General features: G+C 40.1%; 1 protein-coding gene across 4 annotated transcripts in view; it reads right to left on the bottom strand.

The window, feature by feature from the left end:
* pigg (phosphatidylinositol glycan anchor biosynthesis class G (EMM blood group)) overlaps positions 1 to 25,983 on the bottom strand; it is a 94,303-nt gene that overhangs the window by 61,922 nt on the left and 6,398 nt on the right. Inside the window, exons 3-6 of one of the 4 annotated variants that reach the window (XM_028589765.1) lie at positions 19,682 to 19,891; positions 18,440 to 18,628; positions 9,937 to 10,075; positions 648 to 860 (exon numbers count right to left, since the gene is read on the bottom strand). In XM_028589765.1, coding sequence (XP_028445566.1) covers positions 648 to 860; positions 9,937 to 10,075; positions 18,440 to 18,628; positions 19,682 to 19,891 — 751 coding nt within the window. Of the gene's footprint in view, positions 1 to 647; positions 861 to 9,936; positions 10,076 to 11,600; positions 11,752 to 11,790; positions 11,813 to 12,202; positions 12,428 to 18,439; positions 18,629 to 19,681; positions 19,892 to 25,983 lie in introns of those variants that run through there. The other 3 variants (XM_028589766.1, XM_028589768.1, XM_028589767.1) reach the window with 3 other exon arrangements.

Raw genomic sequence — 25,983 nt, 5'->3', positions numbered from 1 at the left:
TACTGCATGTGCTGAACATTTTGTTTTATTTGTTGGCGTTTTAAAAAGAATGCCCTAATAACTTCAATAGTTTTGGGAGAAGGCTGCGATGGAGTAATGAAAACTGACCAGCTGTTTGTTGGGTGGTTCTTAGAGCTGGGCGATGTGGAGAAAATCAAATATCCCGATATTTTTGACCAAATACCTCAATATCGATATTGTGGTGATATTGTAGGGTTGACAATTGGTGCTTTCAGAAAATATGCACACAATGAGATTTTTGATAAATAATTATATAATAACTATGTGGGTAAAGGCAAATAATAGAACAGCTAGAACAGTCTGGTGTGTTCAGAAAATGACATCACTTTACTGTAATGCAGCCTTTAAAACCAGGAAAAGACCATACTTGTGTCATAACAGGATATTACGATATCCAAAATGTAAGACAATATCTAGCCTCACATATCGATATTGATATCATATCGATATATTGCCCAGCCCTAGTGTTTCTATTAACTTTAATAGAGTAAGAAAAAAATGTGTGCATTTTCATTTTAGGCTATCAGCTGCCTGTGAACAATACAGCATCATGATGAGACTCCCTGTCAGACAAGGTCCTGGCTTTAACGCGTCCAGAGGTTAGACAGAGTGAATTTGTAACACACCTTTCTCGTAGTCGGGCATGCTGTCTTTGAGCAGGCAGCTGAGCTGGTGGCCATTGAGATGCAGGAAGCGCAGTTGGTCTCGGAGCGAGGTTTCCTCCAAGACGCCCGGGATGACGCGGCCCACGCTGTTTTGAGATATGGGCAGGCCGAGTCCAAGGGCCAGGGTTGGAGTCAGGTCAACCTGCTCCACCGCTGCAGGCCTCTCCATTCCCACTGACACCACAGGGCAAAGACACACAAGCAAAACAGTGAGGATCTACTGCACCTACTACAACATGGTGAAAAAATTGAGTGAATACATTTTTTAGCATTTCCCCTTTTTCATACATATTTTAGTTTTTTTTTGTTGCTGTGAACAAAAAGTGTATAGTTGTATCTTGTTATGACTTACAATTTTTGTATGCGGTATATGCACAGCTATTTGTTTTTTTCCCTGTAATAATACACACACCTAAAGGATTATTAGGAACACCTGTTAAAGTATACACGTGTATTAGTATGGTGTTCCTAATAATCCTTTAGGTGAGTGTATATTGTAAAGTAGGGGCAGGACTTTATAAGCATTATGCTTCTGCCTGCCCTTTCTCAACCTTTTAAAAAATGTTGATGCAATTGGATTGATTGTATACGATTGTGTTTTATTTCTTTTTTTTTGAGTATGTTGATTGTTCGAGATAAATAATCAAAACTAAACTGTTGTTTTCTAACCTTCACTTGTCAATCTGCCTGTATAAATCAAGGACTCTGTTCAACCTGAACAACTATCAGGTTCTTCTATTTGTTCCAAAAAAATACTTGAAAGTTAAAGTTTGTGAGTTTTCCCTTAAAAACCTGCAGTTTCAGACACACAACATGGGAAAGCTTTTAATAACTAACCAAATGTTGAATCACAAAAGTCAAATTTTATTACTTCAAACTGAGGCGATCCACAGACAAAAACTATTAACATGACAGACACGAGGAAATGGCTCAATTTGCTCCCCCGTTCACACAATAAGAGCTTGTCTGAAAGAATTTCACAACACTCAAGATAAATTTGAAAAAGGAGGTCCTTCTCCTAAAGTCATAAACCCGACACAAACACTAAAAGTGAAAAATCCCACGCCTTTTTGTTACTTAGAAGTCAGTGATTATGTATTATATATTTTACTGGGACATCACTCTAATCACAGCAGCTGCAGCATCTCATTGCCGCCGTCTTTCTCTCTCCCCTCAGGACAGTCAAACTACGGTCACGAGAAAACGGCGAGAGCGCGGTGGAACATCTACAAGCTTTAATTTATTTAGGCCAAGTGCATTAGTGATATCTTGTTGCTGATTGGAATCAAGACAAGATTTCATTTGAATTCTAACATAGAAAACCTGAATCTGAACACAAAAGCACAACAAACAATCCTGATAATTACTCCTGTGTCATCGCCTGACGGTATGACCATGAGGGAGGGTCGTCGCAACACGCAAAACAACCCAAACGGGGGTAAACAATGAATGAAAGAATGAAATCATCATCCTTTTTCAAAGCTCGTCTCCTGTCAAAAGCGGAACAGACATTTGTATGTTGACACTTGGCTTCCTGTAGAGAGCTTTTAAGAATACAAACAGAGAGTGGGAGTCATTTCCCAAATTGTCTGTGTGTGAGTGAAGTTTCAGGGTTGCAATAATGAACTATACTGGTGTAAAATATATCCCAAAAATGTGTGGGGAGACAGCTGAAGACTCAAGACTGGGACAAACCCCTGAGCTATGAGCTAATTTGGAAATCAGACACAATGAAATAAGCCAGGGAATTATCCATATCATAATAAAATGAGACACATTTGACAAGGACTTTTCTGTATTAAGCCTGCAGCTATTTAGGATAACGCTATATATATATATATATATATATATATATATACACACACACACACACACACACACACACACACACACACACACATATACATACACACTGTATATCTACCAAGTATGTGTGGTTTGTTTAAATCTGTTACATAGCAATGAATAAATAAAAATGTTTGAGTTACGCTTTTAGTTGCAGTAATTACACTAATGAATAAAAAGCCTTCTTTTTAAAGTGAAATGTCTTCAACTCCCCTGGAGACCTGTTATTAAACATGAATCCCATATTAAAATGTGCGGAAATAGAGCTATAACAATTCCAATACATTTTTACCAATTCACTGTACAATTAATTGTCTCAGAAATAATTGCGATTAACAATATAATCTCGGTCTCTTTCAGACCAATTTAAAAATATTTATTTATGTATTACTTCTGCAAACAAATTAAAGTTTTGAATGCCTCCCAGAAAACATCTTTTGGTTAAATCACTATATACGGTATGTGACCCAGCTAATGTGATAACATAAGTACACAGCCTATGATGTAAACTGCACCTCTTTATTATCATAAAATATTTTCCTTTTTCTTCTTTAATGAACATAAAGCTGACAATTACCATCAAAGGTCATACCCCTTAGAACCTTAGCTAATGTTAGCAATTCATTGCGGTTAAACAAAGAAATGGCGATAACTGTATCTTAAAAAAGATTGCAATTAAAAAATTATTTAAGAATTGTTACAGGTCATTAATTAGGGCTGCACAATTAATCGCAATTTTATGGAAATCGCAATATGAACTAGTGCAATATCCAAATCGAAGGGGGGTGCTGCAGAGATGTCCCGGCCTACAAATCGTATCCTACAGATTGTTTGGTACAGATCCTCACAAAAAAAATAAAAATAAAATCACACTTCAACCTATTCTTTTTTCAATGAAAATAAGAATAATGATACAGAAATGATCCTTCCCTCCAATATTGTGAATCATATCGCAATATCAGTCAAAATAATCGCAATTAGATATTTTCCTAATATCGTGCAGCCCTAGAAATCATACATTATTATTTTAAAGTACTCTGCTTGCCAGACCACTGACCAAATGCCTTTACTGTTACATCCATCCAAACATCTTCAGAACGTTATCCACTCCGCTTTGGCTCACACAGAACAGAGCGACTCACATTCTGGCAGAACAGATGTGTCATAACTCAGTAAAAGGTTACACCCACAGCATGCTGAGTTATGAGAAAACCGCAGCTGATGAAGAAGCCACATGCATGGACGTAGCTCGCTAATATCATCTCTAAAATATCACCACAGACGGATACACATGGATACTTAAAAAGGACTGTACAGAGCCATGCATTTGCCCAGCTTGGAGATTACTTACTACCAATTCAATCAATCAATTTTTATTTGTCACATGAAATAGTACGAGGCACATTTCAGTGAAATGTTCTCTCGTCAGCTCCTTAAACTTGTGCCGGCACCTTAACAAAGTTTTCTCAGATCATAGCACAGTTACCTCAACGTTTGTTAGGATGGGGATTAAATTAATGCTTGCACACGTATGAAATGCATATATGGGTTCTATACCTCAGTTCATTATTATTTCTCTCACATCAGATGACTGAAATTGTATCCAGAAATGTGTCAAAACATTCTTGCATCAGTTACTGATGTGGTTGCACCGTTGTTGATGTGGGTTTTAAGGCTGGGAGGTTATCACCTCATCCATTCTATGTAATTGGCTTTTCTTGGTTTTTGACTGCAGTAGAGTGAATTATGGCTTCTTAAAGAAAGCAAGAAAAGGCAAGGATGCTGAGGTAAAAAGTGACTGGATGGCTTCTTTTTTACCTGCAGTGTCTGATTAAAGTGGCAGTGCCTCTCGGGATATTCCTGGCACTGTCGACTTAGAATCAGGTGATGAGTTTGTAAACTTGGAGCAGGGTTTAACCCAGTGTATTGCAAGCCTGGTGGACCACCAGGCCTAAGTTGCCCCCCACCATGCCTTAGCCACTGGGAATTCTTTTTAAATGTATTTTTAAGACTTTTTTTTAAAATGTCAGGCCCTATGTAATCTGTCTTATAGCTTTTATTTAAATTCTCAATTTCATGATTCTGTTATCACAGAAACTATTGGGCTCTACATTAATGCTGCCATCAGTCTGTGACTTCTGGCTGCACGATATGACCTAAAATCAATTAATTGCACATTTTACCTCGATAACGATAAATGAACGATAATTAATCACGTTGTTTTAAATCATCTTTTCTGAAGCCCAAATGTTTCCAGACGACGGACACCGCATTTTTTTTTTTGGCACAAGACCCGGACTCGATGTTTTAGTTATCTTCCATCATGCTTTCCATAAGGCTGACTGGTCCGGGCGAAGTCATGTGACAAGACACACAGTAGAATGTTTTTAAGGAGAAAGTAGGCCTATCAACAGCAAGAACATATCAAAATTGTCATCATGGAAAAAATACGTCGATAACAGCTTCCGAATTTCAATGTTGATACATCTTCAATGAATTGTCCAGCACTGCTGTGACTGGCCCCAGCTGGGCCCTCGTCAAAAAAAGACACTTGCCACCGGGCTAAACAACTTTTCTGGGGGAAACCCTGTGGAGCAATGTCTCCTCTGGTTCGGTTTCGTTTCACACATCCACAAAAAATCCAAGCGTACCAAAATTCGTCGTTACAAACCATGCAAGAAAATTCAATCCGCTTATTCGGAGCAAGAAAGTAAATACAGGAAGAAGGGCCTGTGTTCTGGACTAGTACATATTTCTTGCATCTCCATGGTCAAACCTAGCCTGGCTCTGCCCTCCTACGTACTTGCGCTCAATTATCATTTCCCTTCAGTACGCCTTGGCTAAGGCGAACGCTAGCGATGCTAAGCCGACGTCACGACCAAACGTTAGCAATTGGTTATGGCAGATCCAGAGTGGCTCTGGGCAGATCCAATAGTTTTAAAGAGTACCTGCCTACAAGGAAGTTAACACTTGTCAATGGAGAGTGGCCAGACTCTCCACAAATGAAATGTACGAGAGTCTCGTAGGACCAGGCTAGGTCAAACCAGCTCATTTCATTTAAATGATCAGAGAGCAACGTTACTACGTCTGCTCTGGTCACTGAGACTTTGCTCTGCTCTGCCGGCATCTGTCTCCAACTTTAGTGGTGGCTGGTTTGACCACGGAGATGCGAGTGACGACGAGCTTGAGAAACACTGCAAGCTGCTACAGTTTGCTGCTCTGCCGCATTGCAGATTGCAAAGCACACCTGACTACAGGAGCCATTTAGCTCAGACTTGCGGAGTACAAAGTTGGTGCAGTTGAGGTCGGATCCCGTTCTTACCAAAAACGACCCGCTCCAGAATTTCATTGAAAGCAGACCGAGACCTCCGCTTGTTTGGTCCGTTTTTGGTGCGCATCCGAGTCCGATTGCCACGATCGCGCCTGACCAAACGAACCGTACCAAAAAGGGGAAAACCAACTCTAGTGCGATTAAACTGAACTGAAGGAGGCAGGTGTGAAAGCCCCCTAAGTGCTCTGCCAATCTGCACACATTTCCATGTCAACATATGTACATTTCAGGTGTTATTAATAGAAGTCTGTTCCTTAGAGCACTAAGGTGGCAAAGGACTCTGGGCCCAAAAGATTCAGGACATACATTTTCCTTTGTAATTATTAGACTAAGTGCTTCAGAATTTTCTCCTCTATAGGAACCTTAAAGAGGCACAAGGATGACGTTTCTGTCAAGTATTTTTATGCCTTTTGTTGTTCTTACGTGAAGGTCTCCACAGACAGACGGCTGAATAGACACCACCACAACAACACAAGTAAACAAAATAACACCTTATGGTTAAGGTCCTGAAGATTTATTTTGTCAACCAGCTTCTTATTATGAGCCATGGGATCCTAACCTGATGCTGCCAGATGGTTTGTTACACAGATGCGAGCGAAGCCATTCGGTCTGCATCTAAGAAGCCGTCATTGGAAACTGTTTAGAAAAAGGACAGACACTTTCAAATCAAAGCATCTGTCTATCAAACTCTTGCCGAAGCCAATTGGGAGAAGAGCGAAAACATCTTTTCCATTGAGAAAAGCCTTCAGTGTCGTTCTTTGCTCTTTTCTCAATGAAGAAATACACTCCAATTCTAACATAACTCAGTGTGTTTACATGCACAGCAGTAACCGCGGTATGCCAGTTTTCCCTGTATACATGAGCGGGAAAGAATGGGAAGAATGATGGGAGTAACTCTACCTCCAGTACAGTAGGTGCCGCACTGCCAATGCACAACTTTTCTTCCGGCTTTTTATTCCGGTTGACCTATGTCAAAATGACCCCGACCGCCACTAAATTAGTCAAATGTAACTTAATGTGTCATAAACACACTCTTGTCACATTGTAGGAAATCACAGTGCTCTCACCAGATGACTCACAACTTGTTCGCCGTTATTATATCTAACCAGTGTAAGGTGGAATTAGCAAGCTAACTTCCTTAGGTAGCACCACTTTTTTGCCGAGACACAACGGTGTTTGGTGTTTTAAGCCCCCAACGTCGTCTTCCAGGCAGCGCTGGGTTAAGGTTAGGGTTAGGTGCCTTGAAGTCGACGGCCGCAGAGCTGCCTTGAAGTCGACGTTGGGGGCTTAAAACACCATTGAGCAGACACAATGTTGACAGCCCCGGAGATGGACAATCTGTTTAGCCATCTCCCTGTTTCCGCTGCTGCCTCGGCAATGAGTAAAACAGATGGATCGCAGACTCTTGCTGCCGACGGCCGGTCGCTGATTCGGGCAACGCTGTTTTGTTGTATGGTATCATAGCAACAACTACAACTCACAGTGCTGATGGATTATTTACGGTTCAAAAACTACTAAAGGGGAGAGGGGAGGGGCTGTCGGAACATGCGCATACGCTTAAACTGATCATACTCCGTTTAAGGTGTATACATGCAGGAATACCCTAGTTACTGAAGGAGTTCTCTAGGTGTTTACATGGCGTTTGAGAAATTTCACTGTTCTTTTCACACACACACCTAAACCACACCCGAAGCTGCCAGTAGCTCCACACATGGTGGTGCCGTGCAAGGTAAATAGAATCCTAAATGAACACGCTATTTTCTGCCAATGTAAGAACAGTTTAGGCTCTTTCACATTAGAGATTTCTGTATTTTTTTTTCCTTCTCTGTGCTTCTCACTGGTTTAAAGTGTTGGCAGACAGTTAGAAAAAACTGATGACTGTTGTGTACTTTCAGGCACCAATCAGGATCAAGCAACATTGGAATCAGAATCTAATGACGGAGTGTGGGTTGTTTGCTCGCGGTCAATAAATATGATCAAATCACACCACACAGTTTCAGCGGCTGTATTACGTTTGTATTCTATGTCTGCCACCTTTACTTTTATTGTAAAACATGGCTCTGGAGAGGTGCTACAATAGAAATTTTACTTACTTCCCAAAGAAAGTATGTCAGCCTTTTTTAAAGCTATAGTGCGCAATTTCTATCTTCCCCATAAGGAATTCAGGGTAATGACAACAAAACTGTCAGCGGATCCACATGATACAAGCCTTCAGTGATCTCGCTCCACCTCCACCCCTCCTCCACGCAGATGCTCTTAGCCAAGAAGGGCACAGAGGATTAAAAAAAATCATGATGGACTCTTCAGAAGAGGTCATTATCTTCACTCACTTTTCTGCACGTGAAAGTCACCGGACGACACAATCTTCTGAACACAGTCATACTGAGAAATACAGACAGAGTTGTGTGGAGCTGATAATCTGAATTAGCTTTGTAGCAACTCATTTGGCAATGGCTTAAATGTAACAGACGTTCATTAATATCAAAAAGTTACGCACTAAAGCGTTAATTCCTATGTCACTGAGTCACAGCAATCCACCTCTTTAATGACTAAAGGAATTAATTCAACTGGGTCTGGATGTATTTCCCTTGAAGAGAACACAGGAGTTGGCATTTCTGTCCTACCCCTTTGTGATTGGTAAAATGTTTGAATTTGAAAGCATAAAGGCCAACTGGTAGGCAGGTGAGTCAAGCTGTTGGCACCACAGGAGGCACAGAGTGCAAGCAAAACCACCGATTCTGTAGCAACAGATCGAGTGAAGTGCAAATGATTAATTAACATGAATGGTCTATAAATAAAAAATCTATGCAAGAAAAGATCTCAAAAATAGACTTGGCTGGGAAAGAAGCAATTATCACCATCACGCTTTCACACTTAAACCACATTCATCCCTCCAAAAATAAAGTTCTGCTCAGGAGCTTCTATTTGCACTGCTCCTCGCGCTAAAATGAATGGAAAGTTATGTGTGAGCATGAAAGAAATCCTGTTTACATGTTTAGTTTGACAAATTCATAATTTTCTGTCATGAACAAAAACACAAATTTCCTCCAGCAGAAAGGACCAGCGGAAGGAGACACCTCCCTAACTAGGGATCGACCAATTATTGGCCTGGCCGATTATCGGCGACAATATTTGGCAATTTGCAGAACATCTGGATCTGTGTATTATTTTACCGATAGCCAAAAAAGTTAATTAATTAAAAAGAGCGCTACTTTGGCTCTGCTACAACTGTGTCTCTCCCTCTGCTATCAAGTCAACACTTCTGTAATTATTATTAGAATAGTTATTATTAGTAGACTAGTAGTTATATATTATTTGAAATTGATGTTTACTGTAGTTTTTTTATTTATTTTTTTTACAATTTTTTATGAAAGACATACTTGTATTAGAGAATTTTTACACTCTGGCATTGCTACTTGTGTTTGAGTTTGTAACACTCAAATCAAAATTCTGACTAAAAGATTTTCATTTTTACTGTAAATGCATATCAGTTCTAAATATCGGTTATCGGTTTCACTAACTACTAATAATCGGTATTGTTATCGGCCCTGAAAAAAACAGTATCGGTCGACCCCTAGCCCTAACTACACCAGACTAGGGATAGACAGATTATTATTGGCCCTGGACGATTAGCGGGCCATTTCTTTGGCAGTTTGCAGATTATCTGTATCAGCGTTTTATTTGCCTGATAACCGATAAAGTAAATAAAGTGCGGTACTTTGGCTTGGCTACAGCTCTGTGTCTGTCCACTCTGGCATTGCTACTCCAAAATCTTAGTTTTGATTTAAAGATTTAAATTTTCACTGTAAATGCATATCGGTTCCAACTATCGGTTATCGGTTTCATTAACTACAAATAATTGGTATCGGCCCTAAAAAAAAAAAAAAAAAAAAAACAGTATCGGTCGACCCCCAACTACACCAGACAGTCCAAAACCATGTCGTGTCTACACACTTATTCATGGGTCTGGATGTTGACAGGGTGTAGCTGTAATAGCCCCCCCAAACAGAATATCTTCGATTTAATGTCACATATAGAGCCCTCGGCTTCTTTAAGCAACATCAGAAAGTTTACCTTTTCTTTTGAAGGCCGGGCTTATGAGCACCAGGGGCGTATTGACTTCTGGCTCTGAGGAGCCTCCGTGGCTGCCGGTCTCCGACATGCCGTGGTCTCCACACAGCACCAGCAGGTAGGGCAAGGATCCCTCCGCCTCCTGACAGAAGCAAACACACAAGGTTAATTGACTCCCACTGTATGTGATCTGGGAGAGCAAAACCTCAAAGCTCCAAGATGTGAATAATTCAAACTTGGCACCAAACGGAAAAGAAGAAAAAAATAAATAAATACATCCAGTTTTGAAAAACAGAGCAATAGAATAAAATGACAGGTGCTGGGGGTAATAGACTGCTTCCCCATACATGTTTGATGTTATTGTTATTATGTTGGAGACGTTTAGTAGCAGTAGAGGAAGGTATTAAAGTATTACTTAAGAAAAGGAAAGTCGAGACAAACCCTTTCTCTGCGTCTCCAGACTGAATAAAACACAGTAATGGCAGCAAACAAACAGGATGAATGGCTTGTTGAGGACGACCAACTTTGATCACGTTCGGTTCCTCCCTTAGCGATTCCCTTTCAACTAGACTCATAAGAACCTTTCATTGACTAGAACTCCCGACAAGGATGCCTTATGAGTCATGGCAGTGGGGGCTGATTTAAAAACAGGACTACAGATGTAAACAAAAGCCAAATCTTACCACGCATTATAATACTACCAACAGACTCCTCAGTTATAGTGTTGTATAACACATAAAGAGAGACTTTTTCTCCATCAACCTTGGATTAATAGACAGCCCGAAAGACAGGAAAAGCAATGACTGCTGAAAGGCTGAGATCAATTCTGCTTTTATGTTTGGAAGCCAGGTCCAGCTTTCACTGAGGAGGACTTTATCTAAACGGACACACAGAGAAGGCCAATGTCAGCGGGTTCATTTAGCCGTAGCTTTATCTGTTAGTTGGAAATATTTAGCTGAAGAAATGGAAAAAGTAAACTAAGAGTAATTAATTATGAATTGTAGAGCAAATTCAAGCTTGACCAAAGCAACCTAAATACAGACAATTCAATTGTATGAAAAAAACTTTATATTATTAGTAGTGTTAAATAAAACCTATTTATGAAGCATTAATGATATATATGATATACATATTTTGACAGTGGTGCCAATAGCCGCTTTCCGACCAAGTAGTTACAGGAACATATTTATAGGAAAAGTCCACTTCTAAGCACATCTACTAACTACTCTCCCCCAAAACCATTTTTTCCATTTGCATTCGCACTGGCCAAGTGGCCATAGGGACTATGGGAGGGGTAAGGGAGTGACGCAAGCACGGCTACGGTCTTTATAGCGTTAAAGTCAGAAAACAAATACACCAAAAAAAGTATGAACTAAATACAAAATCGAATGTATATAGCATATTTGCCATATTTTAAACAAGTCTCCCGAAGAGAAACAGGTATCTCTCTCTCCCCCGCCTCTGCCTGCTGTGTGTGTGAGTGAGTGATAGCAGCGAGACAGCCAGCCAGCCAGCCAGCCAGCCACGCTTGTGGAGTTTAATTCCGAAAAGGCAGTTAACCACAGGTTCCCGTTGATCTTATGATGGATATGTGTTGCGATATTTAAACAAACGAACCGTCAACGGCGAAATAAAAGCCTCTTATTTACGAGAGCAGTCTGAGAGACCTCCAGCTTACAGCGGGGTCTCTGAGCACGACTGGCTGAGCGACGAGCTAGCGGCCCCGGCAGGCGCCTGCTGGCTGTCGCCTCACTTATTGGAGCTTCTCAACTCCGAAAGCTTTGAAGTAAATTGTCATTTCGGCATCAATTTGCGCAAGACTGCCTATATTCGAATTCTAAACAGTTTATTTCTCACCTAAAACGTTGTCAGAAGTGAATTTAGTGATGAATAAGATGGCGAAAATTGTTACAATTGTCCCATTGTTGGTCTGTCTGTACCCGACCCTCGTTGATCTAGGTCCCGATGCTGAAAAGGGAACAGCGAAAAGACCCTGACCTGAAGTAGGAGCTGAAAGAGTTACAGGAGTTAAGCCGAGAGGAACTTAAAAGTCCCCAAATTGGTCCAGTCGGAACACGAGAAAAAAAGGGTTCTAGGAATTTTATGTTCTAGAAACTGCAAAAAAATCCCTCCAGTCGGAAAGCGGCTTATGAAGGGGTACTTGTAATAGTTCCTCTGATAAAGTAGATCAGCGGGGGTACGTCTGACGAAAACAGGAACCACTGTTAAATTGTTAATTCGCTGTATAGAATGTGAATGAACTCCTCACCTTTTGGCGAAAGGGTTAGGGTTTCTGGTAAGTAACGTTACAACTAACGACACAGTATCCACTGCAGTTATCCACTAGTCAAGACACGCTTTTATCATTATGAATGTACGACAGCTAAAGGATATTGTTACTGAAGAAGCTATCATTGATAATTAACGTGATCATCTGCTAATGTTAGCTATGTTAACGTAAGTTACGTGTCGGCTAACATTGTTAGCTAACAGGCTCCTCTCCAGCTTGTCATTACAGCGTTAGCTTACGTTAAAGGGAAGCTATGCCGATTTTCCACCAGTGTTTGTGTCTTTGCAGTGTGGGATGAACGGTGTTGGGCTTCCCCTCATTGCCCTAAACGTTAACTAACTTACATGACAAACTACATAACGTTAATCTTCCTCTTTCTTTGTGTTGGATTTCTAAACTCCGGTGGATTTGTGAGGACTATGGTTAACTGCTCCTCAGATCTCTGCAGGGTAAATCCAGACACCTAGCTAGACTACCTGTCCGATCGGAGTTTTCTTTTGCACGACTAAAACGTACACGTTCTACCAAAACAAGTTCCTTCTTAGGCTTAGCGCTGCCCAAGACGATTGGGGTTTAAAGAAATGCCAATAAACCAGAGCACGTTTTTCTCCCATCCTGGAATGCTGTGTAGACTAGCCAGACCCTCCTCGGCAGAAGAAAATGCAGAAGATCCAAGTTATGTTCTTCTTTACAAATGAAATAAATGTCAGACTGCCTGACTGACTGACATGTAATGTGCATTCTTCTTAGAAAACAATTAGGCTAGTTTTTAGAAATATTTCATCATATATTTCTAGAAGTGTAGTATTCAACTTAGGTTTTATTTGTTATGTCGAGACGCAATACTACTTCTAGAATTGCAATAACTGAAAATTCAAATCGAATCGGCACACATGTATCGTGAAAGACTAAAATCGGGACAAAAGCATATCCTCCCAGCCCTAATAAGAAAGAAAAATAACAGTCTACACATTTGCAACATTTCATTTATCTCTCTTATAAAATACATGGCTCAGGTTACACGCTGCTCTGCAGGTCAGGTTTAAGACGTTTTACACAGCACAAGCAGCTGCCCAACCCTAAAATGTGAAATATCCAGAAGAGAAGATTGAGGCCATGCAATCTCCATTAACACAAGGTCTGATGGAAGTCTTTATGACCAGGAGGTTCTGCTTTCCAATCATGTTTTAATGGAGAGTTTTGCGCCTGTCCACTCTGCAGGTAGAGCATGTCTCTGCCCCTAATATGAACCCGCTGAAATAGTCTACTCGCATTACATTACGACGGAAACTTTGAGTGCTGTCATTTGATTACTACTCTGCTTTTCCCCTTCACTGTGCTGCAGCAGGAACCATCATTCCTTTCACTACTGAAGGATGCAGCAGCAGCTTAGTTGTGCAGTCGAGCGTCAGTCAAAGTCGACGTGTGAAAAGCATGTGCTGATCAGAGAAAGCGTAGTTGTTTTTGTAGAATCTTCTAAGGTATCCTGCGTAACCCCACATGGCTGTCTATATTTAGGTCAAACTGCTCTGGGAAAAAAAAAAACAGCCATAGCCTTTCACTAATGTGACTGAAGCAAGACTTTCAAACACATTTCATTCAAAGAGCTCACTGGGAGTATGGTTGAGGCTGCCATTGCCCAAAAAACACACAAATGTCGCCATGAGCCTGCACAGACAGGATTTAACAAGACAAAAATTAACAACTTTTGGGGATGTGGTGAAATGTTGCATCAATATTTCCAGACATACGCTTCACTGCATCTATTGTAGAGCCGGGACGATATGCTTTAGTCCCAACTCGATTCTTTCATGATACATTACAGTGGAATAATACAGTTTTTAGAGACAATATATCATGAGACATTTCTAAAAACTAATTGTTTTCTAAGAACAATGCACATCACATGTCCGTCAGTCAGTCTGACATTTATTTAATCTGTAAAGAAGTACATAACATGGACCTTATGCATTTTCAGTTTTCGGTCTGTTTGGCTGAAAACGGATATGATGTAGTCGCCGTCACAGAATAAATAGAAAATATGTAGGCGAATCATTGGTCGAATCGATTTTAAAAACTGCTCGCAAAAAAAAAAAAAAAAAAAAAAAAATCACGATACCTATGATTTTCTTTTCTTTTTTTACACCCCTAATCTTTTGCGAAGTGGAAACGTTTACAAGCATATCAGCATTTGACCTCTGTTGTCTCTCTGCCACTTCAGAGATGCTGAAGGATGAGAGAGAACAGAGAAGAGGGAGATTGTAGGCGCATGTTGACATGACTTGACAATCTAAATACAAGCTACACCGCTGAAGGACAACAAAACTATGCCCATTAACCACACACACACACGCGCGCGGCACTAAGACAATATGCATGCACAGCTGTCAGGCCGCGCAGAGAAAGCAAAGCCACACGACTTGCACACTGATCAAAGGCAAAATTAAAGATAACAGAAAATCTTAACAGTTTATTAAATCTCTGTGGTTGCTGCAACAGATAATATAATAACTGCTGGACAAATTATCTGAGTAATTAAATGACCATCCAAACATTGATCATGCTGAAAAAATCCCCTGATAACGTCATATTAATATATTAACTATTGATCATTACTTCATATTTGCATATTTCATTTATTAACCATATAAGGACATGAATATTACTCCCAAAACCCTTAAAAATGATTAATTTACTAAAATTGAAGTGTAGCCTAATGTTGAGTTGAATGGATTTTAATCGAGAAACCCATGCTGACAAGCAACAATTACATTAAGCAGCAGCCCAGCCACAGAGAGGAAGTCTGTCTAATTAACTTGAATTGAAAGGCCAGTATTGTACATCCAAATAGAGTGAGTAAATAACAGGCACATTAAAGCTGGAACCCTGAAGATTTTTATGAAATTAAACCCAGTTTTTGACTTTTCATAGTCGACATTTTTTTTTAGCAACAGCCATTCACTGGATTTACTTTATGTAATTACCTCTCTATATAATATAATTTTATAGTAAGGGGCAGAGTCCGCCATTCCCCCGGCTGACACAAATTACCTACTTCCACAAAAGGGATTCACAGGAAATAATAAATTTTTAGTAATCTCCCTGTTTTGAAAATATCTACTGGTAGTATTTTGTATATCTCATGTCAGTCAATCAAATATAACAGTGGTTTTGAGAGTAGTGATTTTAAAGCTGTATTTACCATTTTTTGGAAACTTGGGGGCAGACAAGCTGAACATACATTACATTACACATATACATACATTTGACATGATGTGGCCTTATTAAGTTGATGCATAGTGCGGAATCTAACATTTAATTTCATCATAGATTGATCTGCCCATTATCTTGTTGATTTATGGAATAACTAGGATTTCCGCCAGTGTATTGCAAGCTTGGCAGCCGTCGGGCCTAAACTGACTCCCCGCTGGGCCTAAGCATCGGGGAATTAAACAACAACTACAACTTAAACTAAAATGTGTTACACTGTAAATGTAGCGAACTCCTTTAATGCTGCGGATCATCTTTCCTGAGCATTTTTGTAATGGGACGTCTAGAACAAAGGACCCGCGAGAGATTTCCCCCAGTCTCCCCTTCTATTGGATAGTCGCGTCACGTTCAACGGATTAATTTGCATAAAAATGGACATTTTGACGCGCAGCATTTTTTCAAATGCAGCGGCGCCTTCCCGGGATGCTTTGCGGGCGCGTTAAAGTCGCTTGACGTCACCCATAGGAATAAAGTGGAGCGCGGCGCGACAGAAATGCCACACGGCCAGGTGGATCTGCACGGTAAGGAATAACTGCATAGGTTGTAAGCGTAACGTTAGCGAGAGAGTATGCGTGTGTGACAGACTTGAGTATGAAGTTTATATAGTAACGTTATATCTGTGAATGTAGCACCGCAGTGTGTGTACAGTTTAGGCTATTTGTCGGTGAATAAATGCAACAACTCCCCAAAACTAGAGCTTTTGACGATTAATATATCAACGTAGAAATTCTGAAGCTGTTATCAACGTATTTTTCCCATGACGATAATTTTTATAAAACCAAAATGTGACTTTTTTTTCACAAGATATTTTCATTTCAAGCAATGTGTGCTTTCATTTCAATTTTATACATGTTCAATAAATAGCCAGTTCTAAATAGTTCCCACTTTGTGGGTTTCCTTCAATTATTTTAAAATCACAAAAATAAGCACTTTTGAATAAGAAAAAAGATCTCACCTTAAATATTTGTGCCTATTTACAGTACAAACCTTGCCAATAAACTATCAGGACAAAAAAATAAAAAATATTCACAAAAATATTTAATTAGCGTTCTATACTCGTATCATTATCGAGGTAAAATTTGCAATTATTTGTGATTTTTATTATGATTTTAATTATTTTGATTTTAGGCCATATTGTGCAGCCCTACCCAAGACCCAAGCCAAGTTCCCCTTGCCACCTGATTAAAGTGAAGGGGTTTAACCATTCAGTTAGCGACAACTTCGGCCCAGTCTCACGTTTAAGGTCAACCAGCTTTTCTTCATTTAGTGACAAGCACCACCCCCCCAAAAAAAGACACCTGGCTGGCAGGCTTAACAACTTTTAAAGCGGATTAACTGATTAATGGTCTATTAATAGTCTAAAAATAGGGCCGGGTTTAAAATCAATTTTCCGATTTAAAATTGATTTTCATTTTAATGATCCAAAATGAGAACGAATCGATCTTTGTCCGTATCATATGAAACTAGAAGACTTCAGGAATCCATTGGTACCAACTATGTAATGCTAGCTTGTTAGGAAACAGGGTAAAAAAACGCTCCAAAGTTAGGCTACATTTTGTTGAGTGAAGAACTGGCATGGCCATTTTCAAAGGGGTCCCTCTGTCACCTCAAGATATCTTAATGAAATGTCAGTCAATACTCCCTGACTGTAGAGCTGCAGTAATTGTGTATTCACGTTAAAATAAAAAGTACATTAATGTAACTGCTTTGGGGTCAGTTCTTAATGTAAACATTGATACTTTTTAAGAATGCAGCAGGTTAGAGGGAACCTAGTACAATTGTAGAATCACTTTCATATCCGAGCTAAATTGGTATTGTAACTGAAATGTTCCTAATTGACATCGACATTGACGTAAGCTAGCCCCAGTTAAATGTCCATCACAATATCCTAAAGCCCAGGGTGATGTCATCAAATTGCTTGTTTTGTCCGGACAACACAAAAAAAACCAAAGATATTCAGTTTACTCTCCCACAGGACAAAGAAAAGCAGCAAAGTTTCACCACCCAAAGGCTGGAACATGGGGTGAATATCTGGCATTGGCTAATTATTCAACTATCAAAAAAGTAACCCTTTTTCCTGATGACGGATTAGTTTCAGCTCCATTGATTTGGCGTCGAAAGGAGCCAGTTGAGGTGGTTCGGGCATCTGGTAAGGATGCCCCCTGGGCGCCTCCCTAGGGAGGTGTTCCAGGCACGTCCAGCTGGGAGGAGGCCTCGGGGAAGACCCAGGACTAGGTGGAGGGATTATATCTCCAACCTGGCCTGGGAACGCCTCGGGATCCCCCAGTCGGAGCTGGTTAATGTTGCTCGGGAAAGGGAAGTTTGGGGTCCCCTGCTGGAGCTGCTCCCCCCGCGACCCGACACCGGATAAGCGGACGAAGATGGATGGATGGATGGATGATTTGGCAAACGTGTTGGCAAAGAGTTGACTCTTTACACGTTGAGCAGACTCGGAGCAACTTTGGCATTTATTTGAAGTTGTGTTTCTGACTGCCTGACAAATGTAAGACCAATATTCAAGCTCCTTTTAGCTCCGTTTTGGTCTCCTCCTTAGGGAAGTAGTGTGGGTCTTTAGCTGCTAAATGATCCACTATGTTCTCCAGCTAGCTTTGTCTGCCGTTTGGTGTTCAGCATCTAGAAAACCGCAGCCTTCGAGCAGTGAGGCTGAATAAAAAAACTAAAACAATGGAGGTGAAAAGTTTATCGCTATTATCATCCCTACGAGTGACCCCTTTCACATTACACAAAGACATTTGACCCATTGTTCATATAAAAATATTGATTAGCAGCTTTAAAATGTCACATACAATTCAAGAACTTCCATGACACTTTTACAAAAACTCTGCAACAAAGTTCACACTGCAATAGAACATCTAAGAAATTACTTTCTGAAACTCTACAACAACAGAACATGCAGGTGCAACAGATATTAGGATAAGGAATTACCTTTGAAATGAGGGCACTGTGAATCTTCTTCAGGATGTCATCCATCTCCAGCAGTTTGGGCTGGATGAGAGAACTGTGGGGTCCACTGATATGACCAATGTGGTCGAGGCCGAGGTAGTGGAGGATCAGAATGTCCCAGTCGTCTCTCTTAAGGGTGCTATCCAAGTGACGGGTCACATTGTTGTCAACCTACACGGAGACACGATGCATTAAAGACACACATTTACTGAGCTATTAGGATTTCAACTGATTTTATTCAAAATCGCCCCCCTAGAGCAAACAAAAACTGAGCTGAGAGGAGCTTTACCCAAAGCTGCGATAGTCTGATAATAATCTGATTATCATCAGGCAAATATTACACTACATTTGTAGCTATGGCATATGGAGCTAATTGATGAGCAGCTTTTTGTGTGATCTCATCTCTGTGCCTCCCTGGTTGCTCAGCTGCCTTCATCGTGTACATGCAGATCACTTTGCCTCGTAAATAATGCAGTGACTGAGTCATTTCCAGACATACACAGCATATTCCACAAAATATATACAAGAATGACTGACTATTAATAATTTATACATTATGTACAGTTGTTTTGGGTTATGGTATAGTTTAAAATACTTACATGGACAGCAGCTGCAGTCTGTGAAAACTTGTTTGTGAGGTACATGGGCGTAAATTATATTGTTTAATGATGAAGGTAAAAAGATTTTGCAAACAAAAAAGAAATCAGGGTGCTTGATAAAAGGATGGGAGGAATTCATAATTTTACAGGTTTCTCAATTTCTCATTGTTTCCAAAGGTCCCATATTGTAAAAAGTGAGATTTCCATGTCCATATTAGTCAGCTCAATACACAGAGAAATGCCCAAAGAAGTATTCAGAAAATGTGCCTTTAAACGAGCGGTCAGGACCTCCGTACGGTTGTAATGTCACAACTATACTATGTGTATATAGTTAGAAAGTGCCGCTACAGGGCCGACTTGGCTTTTTTGGGAGGGGGGCTTAAAAAGAATACAGGTATATTCAGACAGAAAGTAAGAGAAAAATACTTCAACATTAAAGCATGTGAACATGTTCTAGTAGAAACCCCAAATCTAGATATGGACCTGAAAATGAGCATAATATGGGACTTTTAAAATTCCTGTGTCATATCCGCCACCAGGTCTCTTTAATCTTTGATATTGGCAGAGAAACACAATACTTTTATCTTTTATACAGCCGAACCCTGGCTGTTTGACTCACACATACCTCAGTGTAGTCAGATACAAAGAAGGAGGTCGTGCCATCGTACTCCATGAAGTGTTTGGGGAAGAGGCGCACCCAGGTGTCATCTCCGTAGAAGATCATCCTCTTCCCTGCTGTTTTGGCTTGCCAAATGAGGCTGTCTTCCAGCAGTGCAGGAGAATTCAGGTTCATTACCACATCAATGAAGCCTGGGATACTGCCAGTGGTTAGAGCCTAGGGAAGGATATGTTTTTGTCATTGTCCTTTGAACAATAATTGTCTTTTAATGGTGTTATGCAACCCTACAGTTTCGTCATATCAATTCAGCTAATTAAGACTTGTGCTGCAGTTCAGTGTTGTATATTAATAATCTTCTTAAACTAAATAAATGAAATTAATAAATTCCCTTTCATCTGATTGGTCACTACGTTGATCTAACATTGAAAACCAAACTGTGTCCCACATCCCCAGAGAAATCTGGCTGCCGCAAGTGGAAACTGAAAGCGGAATCAGGTAGATTGACAACAGTCATGAAGCACAGTTTCTACAGATTTCATCATTGAATTTGAAATAAAACAACACCAGCGCCCATTTGACTGACGGAAGGAAAACGCAGCCTTATTTTGGAAGTCAGAGGAGAGAGGCTGGTGCATCGTCGAGGGGGAAGCGCAAAGGCATTTCTCCACTGAAGGAGAGTATGCAGAAGCTGGCAGGAAACACTGTTATTCATACCCCCTATGGACTGCCTGGAGAAGAGCCCGAGATCGTCCCGGGACGCTCAAATATCCTAGCTGAAATCAGAGGTGACCAGCCTTTATTGTGCGAGGCCCCGGGTGTTGCCGAGGGAGCTGGGCTGGGAAACTCAAAAAAACACTATTTTATATGTTTTATTGGTGATGTGTTTGTTCCTACATAACCCTGTTTTTCAGCTCACATCTGGTTATTTTGCTCATCTTATCAGTTTATATATATTTATATATGGGTTTTGTTTGCTTGCAAAACCCCTTATAGCAGTTTGTGCGTGGTTACTGTGTGAGTACTTGTGCTCTACAGAAACTCTACTGGGGCAACTTTACAGATGCAAGAGACAATAAATTAAAAGGTGTCACACGCCCACAAACAACCTCAGGAACTGTTACAAGCTTCAAACCTTTCTTCATTCGCTATCACATTTTCAATAATGTTTTATCAATTGGTGTCTTGATGTACGGGAGCAAAGTTCTTCTCCGTCATGCACGCTGAGACGTTTGGGTCTCCTACTTAAAAATGACAAACTAATAAACATACTCTATGCCAGAGTAGCGTCAGAAGCCTGCCAGATTTGTCGACTGATTCACATTCATCGCGGCGACAGGAATCTGAAGCTCAAGTTTGGAGCCTCATCTGCTGAGCTTTGTTCCTGAGCTCAATTATTTACCACTTCCTTCCTTGCGATTGTTTTTGCTCCTGCCAGTGCGGATGCTTGTTTCAGGAAAAGATGGATGGTTCCACTTCAAACGCAGTCTCCTCTTTCTGCCTGTTCAGTATCACAGAGGTGGTCCCTGATCTATTAATAGAGATAGCCTGACCAATGAAACCGTGCTTGGGACAAAAAACAGGCACTTTTTAGCCAAACTGGTAGAACACTTTCCTGATATGCAATAATAAACCCAAGGGGCATATGGAGATAATTCTACTGTAAAGAAAACGATCACCTCGAGAGACACAAAAGCTTTGTAAGCAAGTTCATGGTGTAAAAAGGCTAAATCTTAACATTTCTCCAGATGCCAAAAAAACTATGAGAAGCTGCCCAAAAGAATCAGTGACTCATCAACATACTCATTACCGAGCCCACAGTATGTGTCGAAGGTTGCGATGTGCCACTGCTTAAATGTCAAATACAGTATCAGTGGGGTATACAGACATGAAAACGTGTAAAGGTGCCAAAAAACAGATGGAAGGGGCTGTGACTTCCAATCTTCGAGCCTGGCAAAAGATTTTTTCGGTTTCCTTTTCACGTACTTGTGACTAGGGCTGGCTGATATGGAGAAAATCAAATATCACAATATTTTTGACCAAATATCGATACAGCCACCATATTATAGTGTTGACTATGGGTGCTTTCACAAAATATTTACACAATGAGATTTTTGATAAATAATCATCAGTAATGTGGATATAATGACAAAGTGGGTAAAGGCAAATAATAGAACAGTTACAACAGTCTGGTACGTTCAGAAAAATGTTAGATCAACGTAGTGACCAATCAGATGAAAGGGAATTTATTAATTTCATTTATTTAGTTTAAGAAGATTATTAATATACAACACTGAACTGCAGCACTGCAAGTCTTAATTAGCTGAATTGATATGACGAAACTGTAGGGTTGCATAACACCATTAAAAGACAATTATTGTTCAAAGGACAATGACAAACAGCCACATTGCACTGCTGCTGCTGTTGCTGCTACGTTTAACTGAATTCATTGTCCAAACCCACCACCTCAGTAATGTCCACTGACTGCTGTGCCAGTCTCAGAGCGTGGCCCAACTGGCCAGATGTGAATACAGGACTGGGGTAGAAAAACAGCTACTTTTCTTTTCATGGCAAGAAAGAGCAAGTAAATTGGAACCATTAAATTTAGTGGGAAGACCCCCGGGGTAGAGTTTCCGGTATAACAACTGTTTGCTGCCTGGCCCTTAATAAAAAAAAAACATAATACATTGACATTTGACAATAAACTAGATACTAAAACTGTGTATCTGAATAAGACTTTGGCTGAGCTGTACATGTGCATAAAGCTTGTAACTTTATTAGATACAGTGAAGGGAGTGTCAGGTCTAATGTATGTGTGTGTGTGTGTGTGTGTGTGTGTGTGTGTGTGTGTGTGTGTGTGTGTGTGTGTGTGTGTGTAAATGAATGGCTGTGCCACTGAGAGATTATGATTTAGGTTAGTTGGCTGTGTCATACCAGTTAATTGGGTGCAATGCAGTGATAGTGGGCAGTATATGGCAGTTGGTGTGTACTGCCACCTACTGGTGTGTCACAAAATCTTAATGCTGTGATGGAACAATTTAACCCTCTAATGTTGTTAAAGCTCTATGAATAACTTCTAAATCACTTCAATGTGAAACTGAGTTGTAGGTTTTAATACACGAGTAATGTATTGCCCCAAAGCTATGATATCATGCTTATTTCTGTGATGCACCAGCTACATTGTGCCAATGTGCCCAAAAAAATCAGTAGATATCTTAGGAATTTTATTACAGTGGGCTATTCTCTTCAAAAATATATCTCTACTTACTCTAAATGAATAACCAATAACCAATCATCCAGTATTTTATTATTTAGAGAGGTTTATCAATATATATGGAAGTATACTGTATAAAAGTCTAACTTATGGGAACAGTCAGAGCTAAGGAAATCAGTGCCCCTTTTTGTAATGCACCAACTACCTTAAAAAGGCTTCAGCAATCAGTTAAATTACATTAATTCCCACATTTGGGCAATTTAGAGCAATGGTGTTAAATCATCCCGTTTCTGGTTGTAATTGTTTTTTAGTAATTTAAATGTTCTTGATTTGATCTTGATTCTTTTTTTATATTATGCCCTGTGATTTCACATCATTGTTTTTAGTGACTTGCATGTCCTTGTTTCTACTATTTTACCTTTCCTGCGCTGTTTGTGTATTGTCTAAATTGCATTGTGGATTTACTTTCTGTAATCTTGGCTACATTGAAAATGAGGGCCTGTCCTCAATTGTACCTCTGAGAACTAAATAAAGGATAATGATGATGATGATTAAGCTGCACAGCTTATACAATTGGTTAAAATAAGCCAGATGTTGTGCCTCCAATCTGCTGTAACTGCCAAGTAGGGCTGCATGATATGAGAAAAAAAATATGCAATATGCGATAACGATATTACAAACAAGATATTAAAGTGTACTCCGTTCTGCTGCTTTTAGTATTCTGCTAAAATACAACAAGTTGCTTGTTGAATTCAAAACAAATGAAAGGAAATCATTTTCAACATTATTTTATTAAACAAACTTAACATTGAATGGTTATTAAAGGCGGCACTAAAAAAAAGTGACAGTTACGTTTAAAGTGCAGTTTTCTACTCATATTTTCTTTCAACTAACACAAAAAAATCTCTGCGATGTGTTTATTGCGCCAGTTCATATCGCGATGACGATAAAAAACGATATATTGTGCAGCCCTACTGCCAAGCCCTCTAAAAAGTGATTAAGTGGCCTGTCTATAGGGCTTATAGATACCCCTGTATGCTCTCAGCAGGCCTGCAAATCAAACTTACACGTTTTCTGGACAGCTGATTAAATGGCATTTTCAATTCTTCCTCTCCTCCTTGTTCATATACTGTACTGTACATCTCTGCTGCAACATAAACCCTTCATGCCTGTGCTTCTAAATCAGAAAGATTTTATTTTGAACTTCCTCGCTTATCGATTCCCCCCCACATACTCTTCTACTGTCAACAAATCTTTTCGAGAAGCCTCACACCCAAGGCTGTTTTTCCAGGCTGCCTTAAGGCCCTTTCCCTCCATCATCACTGTCTCCTTCTCTAAACCCTGGATTATGGTGGAACATCTGTCTCCCTAAGAGTCCACCTCAATCCTGCTCAGCCTCATCCCATCATCCCTCCTCCACATCACCATTGACATGCTCCACGTCATGACAAGCAACTTCTCAAACAACTCCTCCTTGAAACATGACTTTTATTCTGTTCAAGAACACGTTCCTCCATCCATTTACACGCCGTTAACTTGTTTCTTTTGAAATTCTATGTACCCACATCTACCTCTCAATATGTGTGAAAACAGTTAATCGTTTTGCAGATACTTGGACCCAAAGGGCATTAAAACTCCACAGGAACAAGGGCTACTGACATCATCAAAAACAGGAAGTGCTTCCCTTCTCCCCAAAAAACTATTTAAAGGTTGTTTTTTTTAAATCAGCCAACCAACAGAATATTAAAGGGCAACTATGCAGTTTTTGTAGCTTAATTTACCTTAACTGCACAACTTCGGAGTCATTGTAATGGTTGTATGACTTTTTTCGGGTTGAGTGGTGGTCGTCTCGCTTCCCCCTAGCGCCTGTGAGCAGAAAAACCAACCTTGCAACTCAGGAAGTATCACGTGACATCCAGTCCCTCCAGAAAAACGTGATTATGCGATTGCATAATTCAATTCAATGCATAATCAGCCAACGTCCACATATTTATGCGTGGGCCACATTTTTTCAAATACGCTGCACTTTCGCCGCATAAATTGCCGATTCCCGCGCAAATTATGCGCGGCTTGCATAATTTTATAATCCCGCATTTTCGTTGCAAAAAAAGTCACATGTATCTTAGCAGAAAGTTGAAAAATGTTGCGTTTACTTCACACAACAGTAGCCATTTTCCCTTTTCCCGTTGCCATGGGAACGTTATGAAGTGACCTTATGAAGTGACCTTATGAAGTGACCTTATGAAGTGACGTAATTACGCGAAGTGAACATCACCGAAAAGCAGGGTGTTGTGGGAATCACTTTTTTTTCTCTTTTTCATCAAACCTCAGTTTTTTGCAAGTTCCCGCAATTTCATCGCATAAAACTGCATAAATATCCCACATATTCCATCACATTTTTTAAGAAAACGTGCCGTATAATCAAGGATTTTTGCCAGCAACAATCACAAAAAAACAATTTTTTCTGGAAGGACTGGATATCAGGTCTCGCGATGTAACAAATTGCTTCACGGCACTGCACACATACAGGAACCGGCTAGCTATAAGAACAAGGTAGCGGTGGAGTTTTTCACACTATATTCTGAGAATATAGTTCCCAGTTTGTATACGGTTAGAAAATGGCTGCGTCTCAGCATAGCCATCTAGCTGTAGGGGGTTTAAACACAACATAAACATAAACCACTGTTTTACATGAATATTTTTGCACAAAAAAACTACTTGAGCGGAGTGATTAGTGCAACACCTGAAAAGCGCCGTTGTTACTCTCTGCTCCTCACCATGGGGCTTCTCAGGTGCTGCGAGCAAATCACTCCGCCCAAGTAGCAGAAGTAGCAGTGCCTCGCCTTTCTGAAAATATAGTTCCCAGTATGTATACGGTTAGAAGATGGCTGTGTCTCATGTGACCTTGTTATTTGTACACGCTGTGCCTATACAAATCACAATGTAAACAGGAACATGTTGGCGTTATTTTGTCACTTATTGGGAGCAGTAGGCTAGATGGAGCCGGTTACCTCCAGGATCTGTGCTAAGCTAGGCTAGCGGTGGGTGCGTAAGACAGAGTTAAGACACGCACAGAGATGAGAAGGGTATATATGGA

Source organism: Perca flavescens, chromosome 10, assembly GCF_004354835.1.
Source record: "Perca flavescens isolate YP-PL-M2 chromosome 10, PFLA_1.0, whole genome shotgun sequence".
NCBI classification, from domain to species: domain Eukaryota; kingdom Metazoa; phylum Chordata; class Actinopteri; order Perciformes; family Percidae; genus Perca; species Perca flavescens.
The sequence above is the reverse complement of the archived record's forward strand: the minus strand, read 5'-3'. Positions and strand labels throughout refer to the sequence as shown.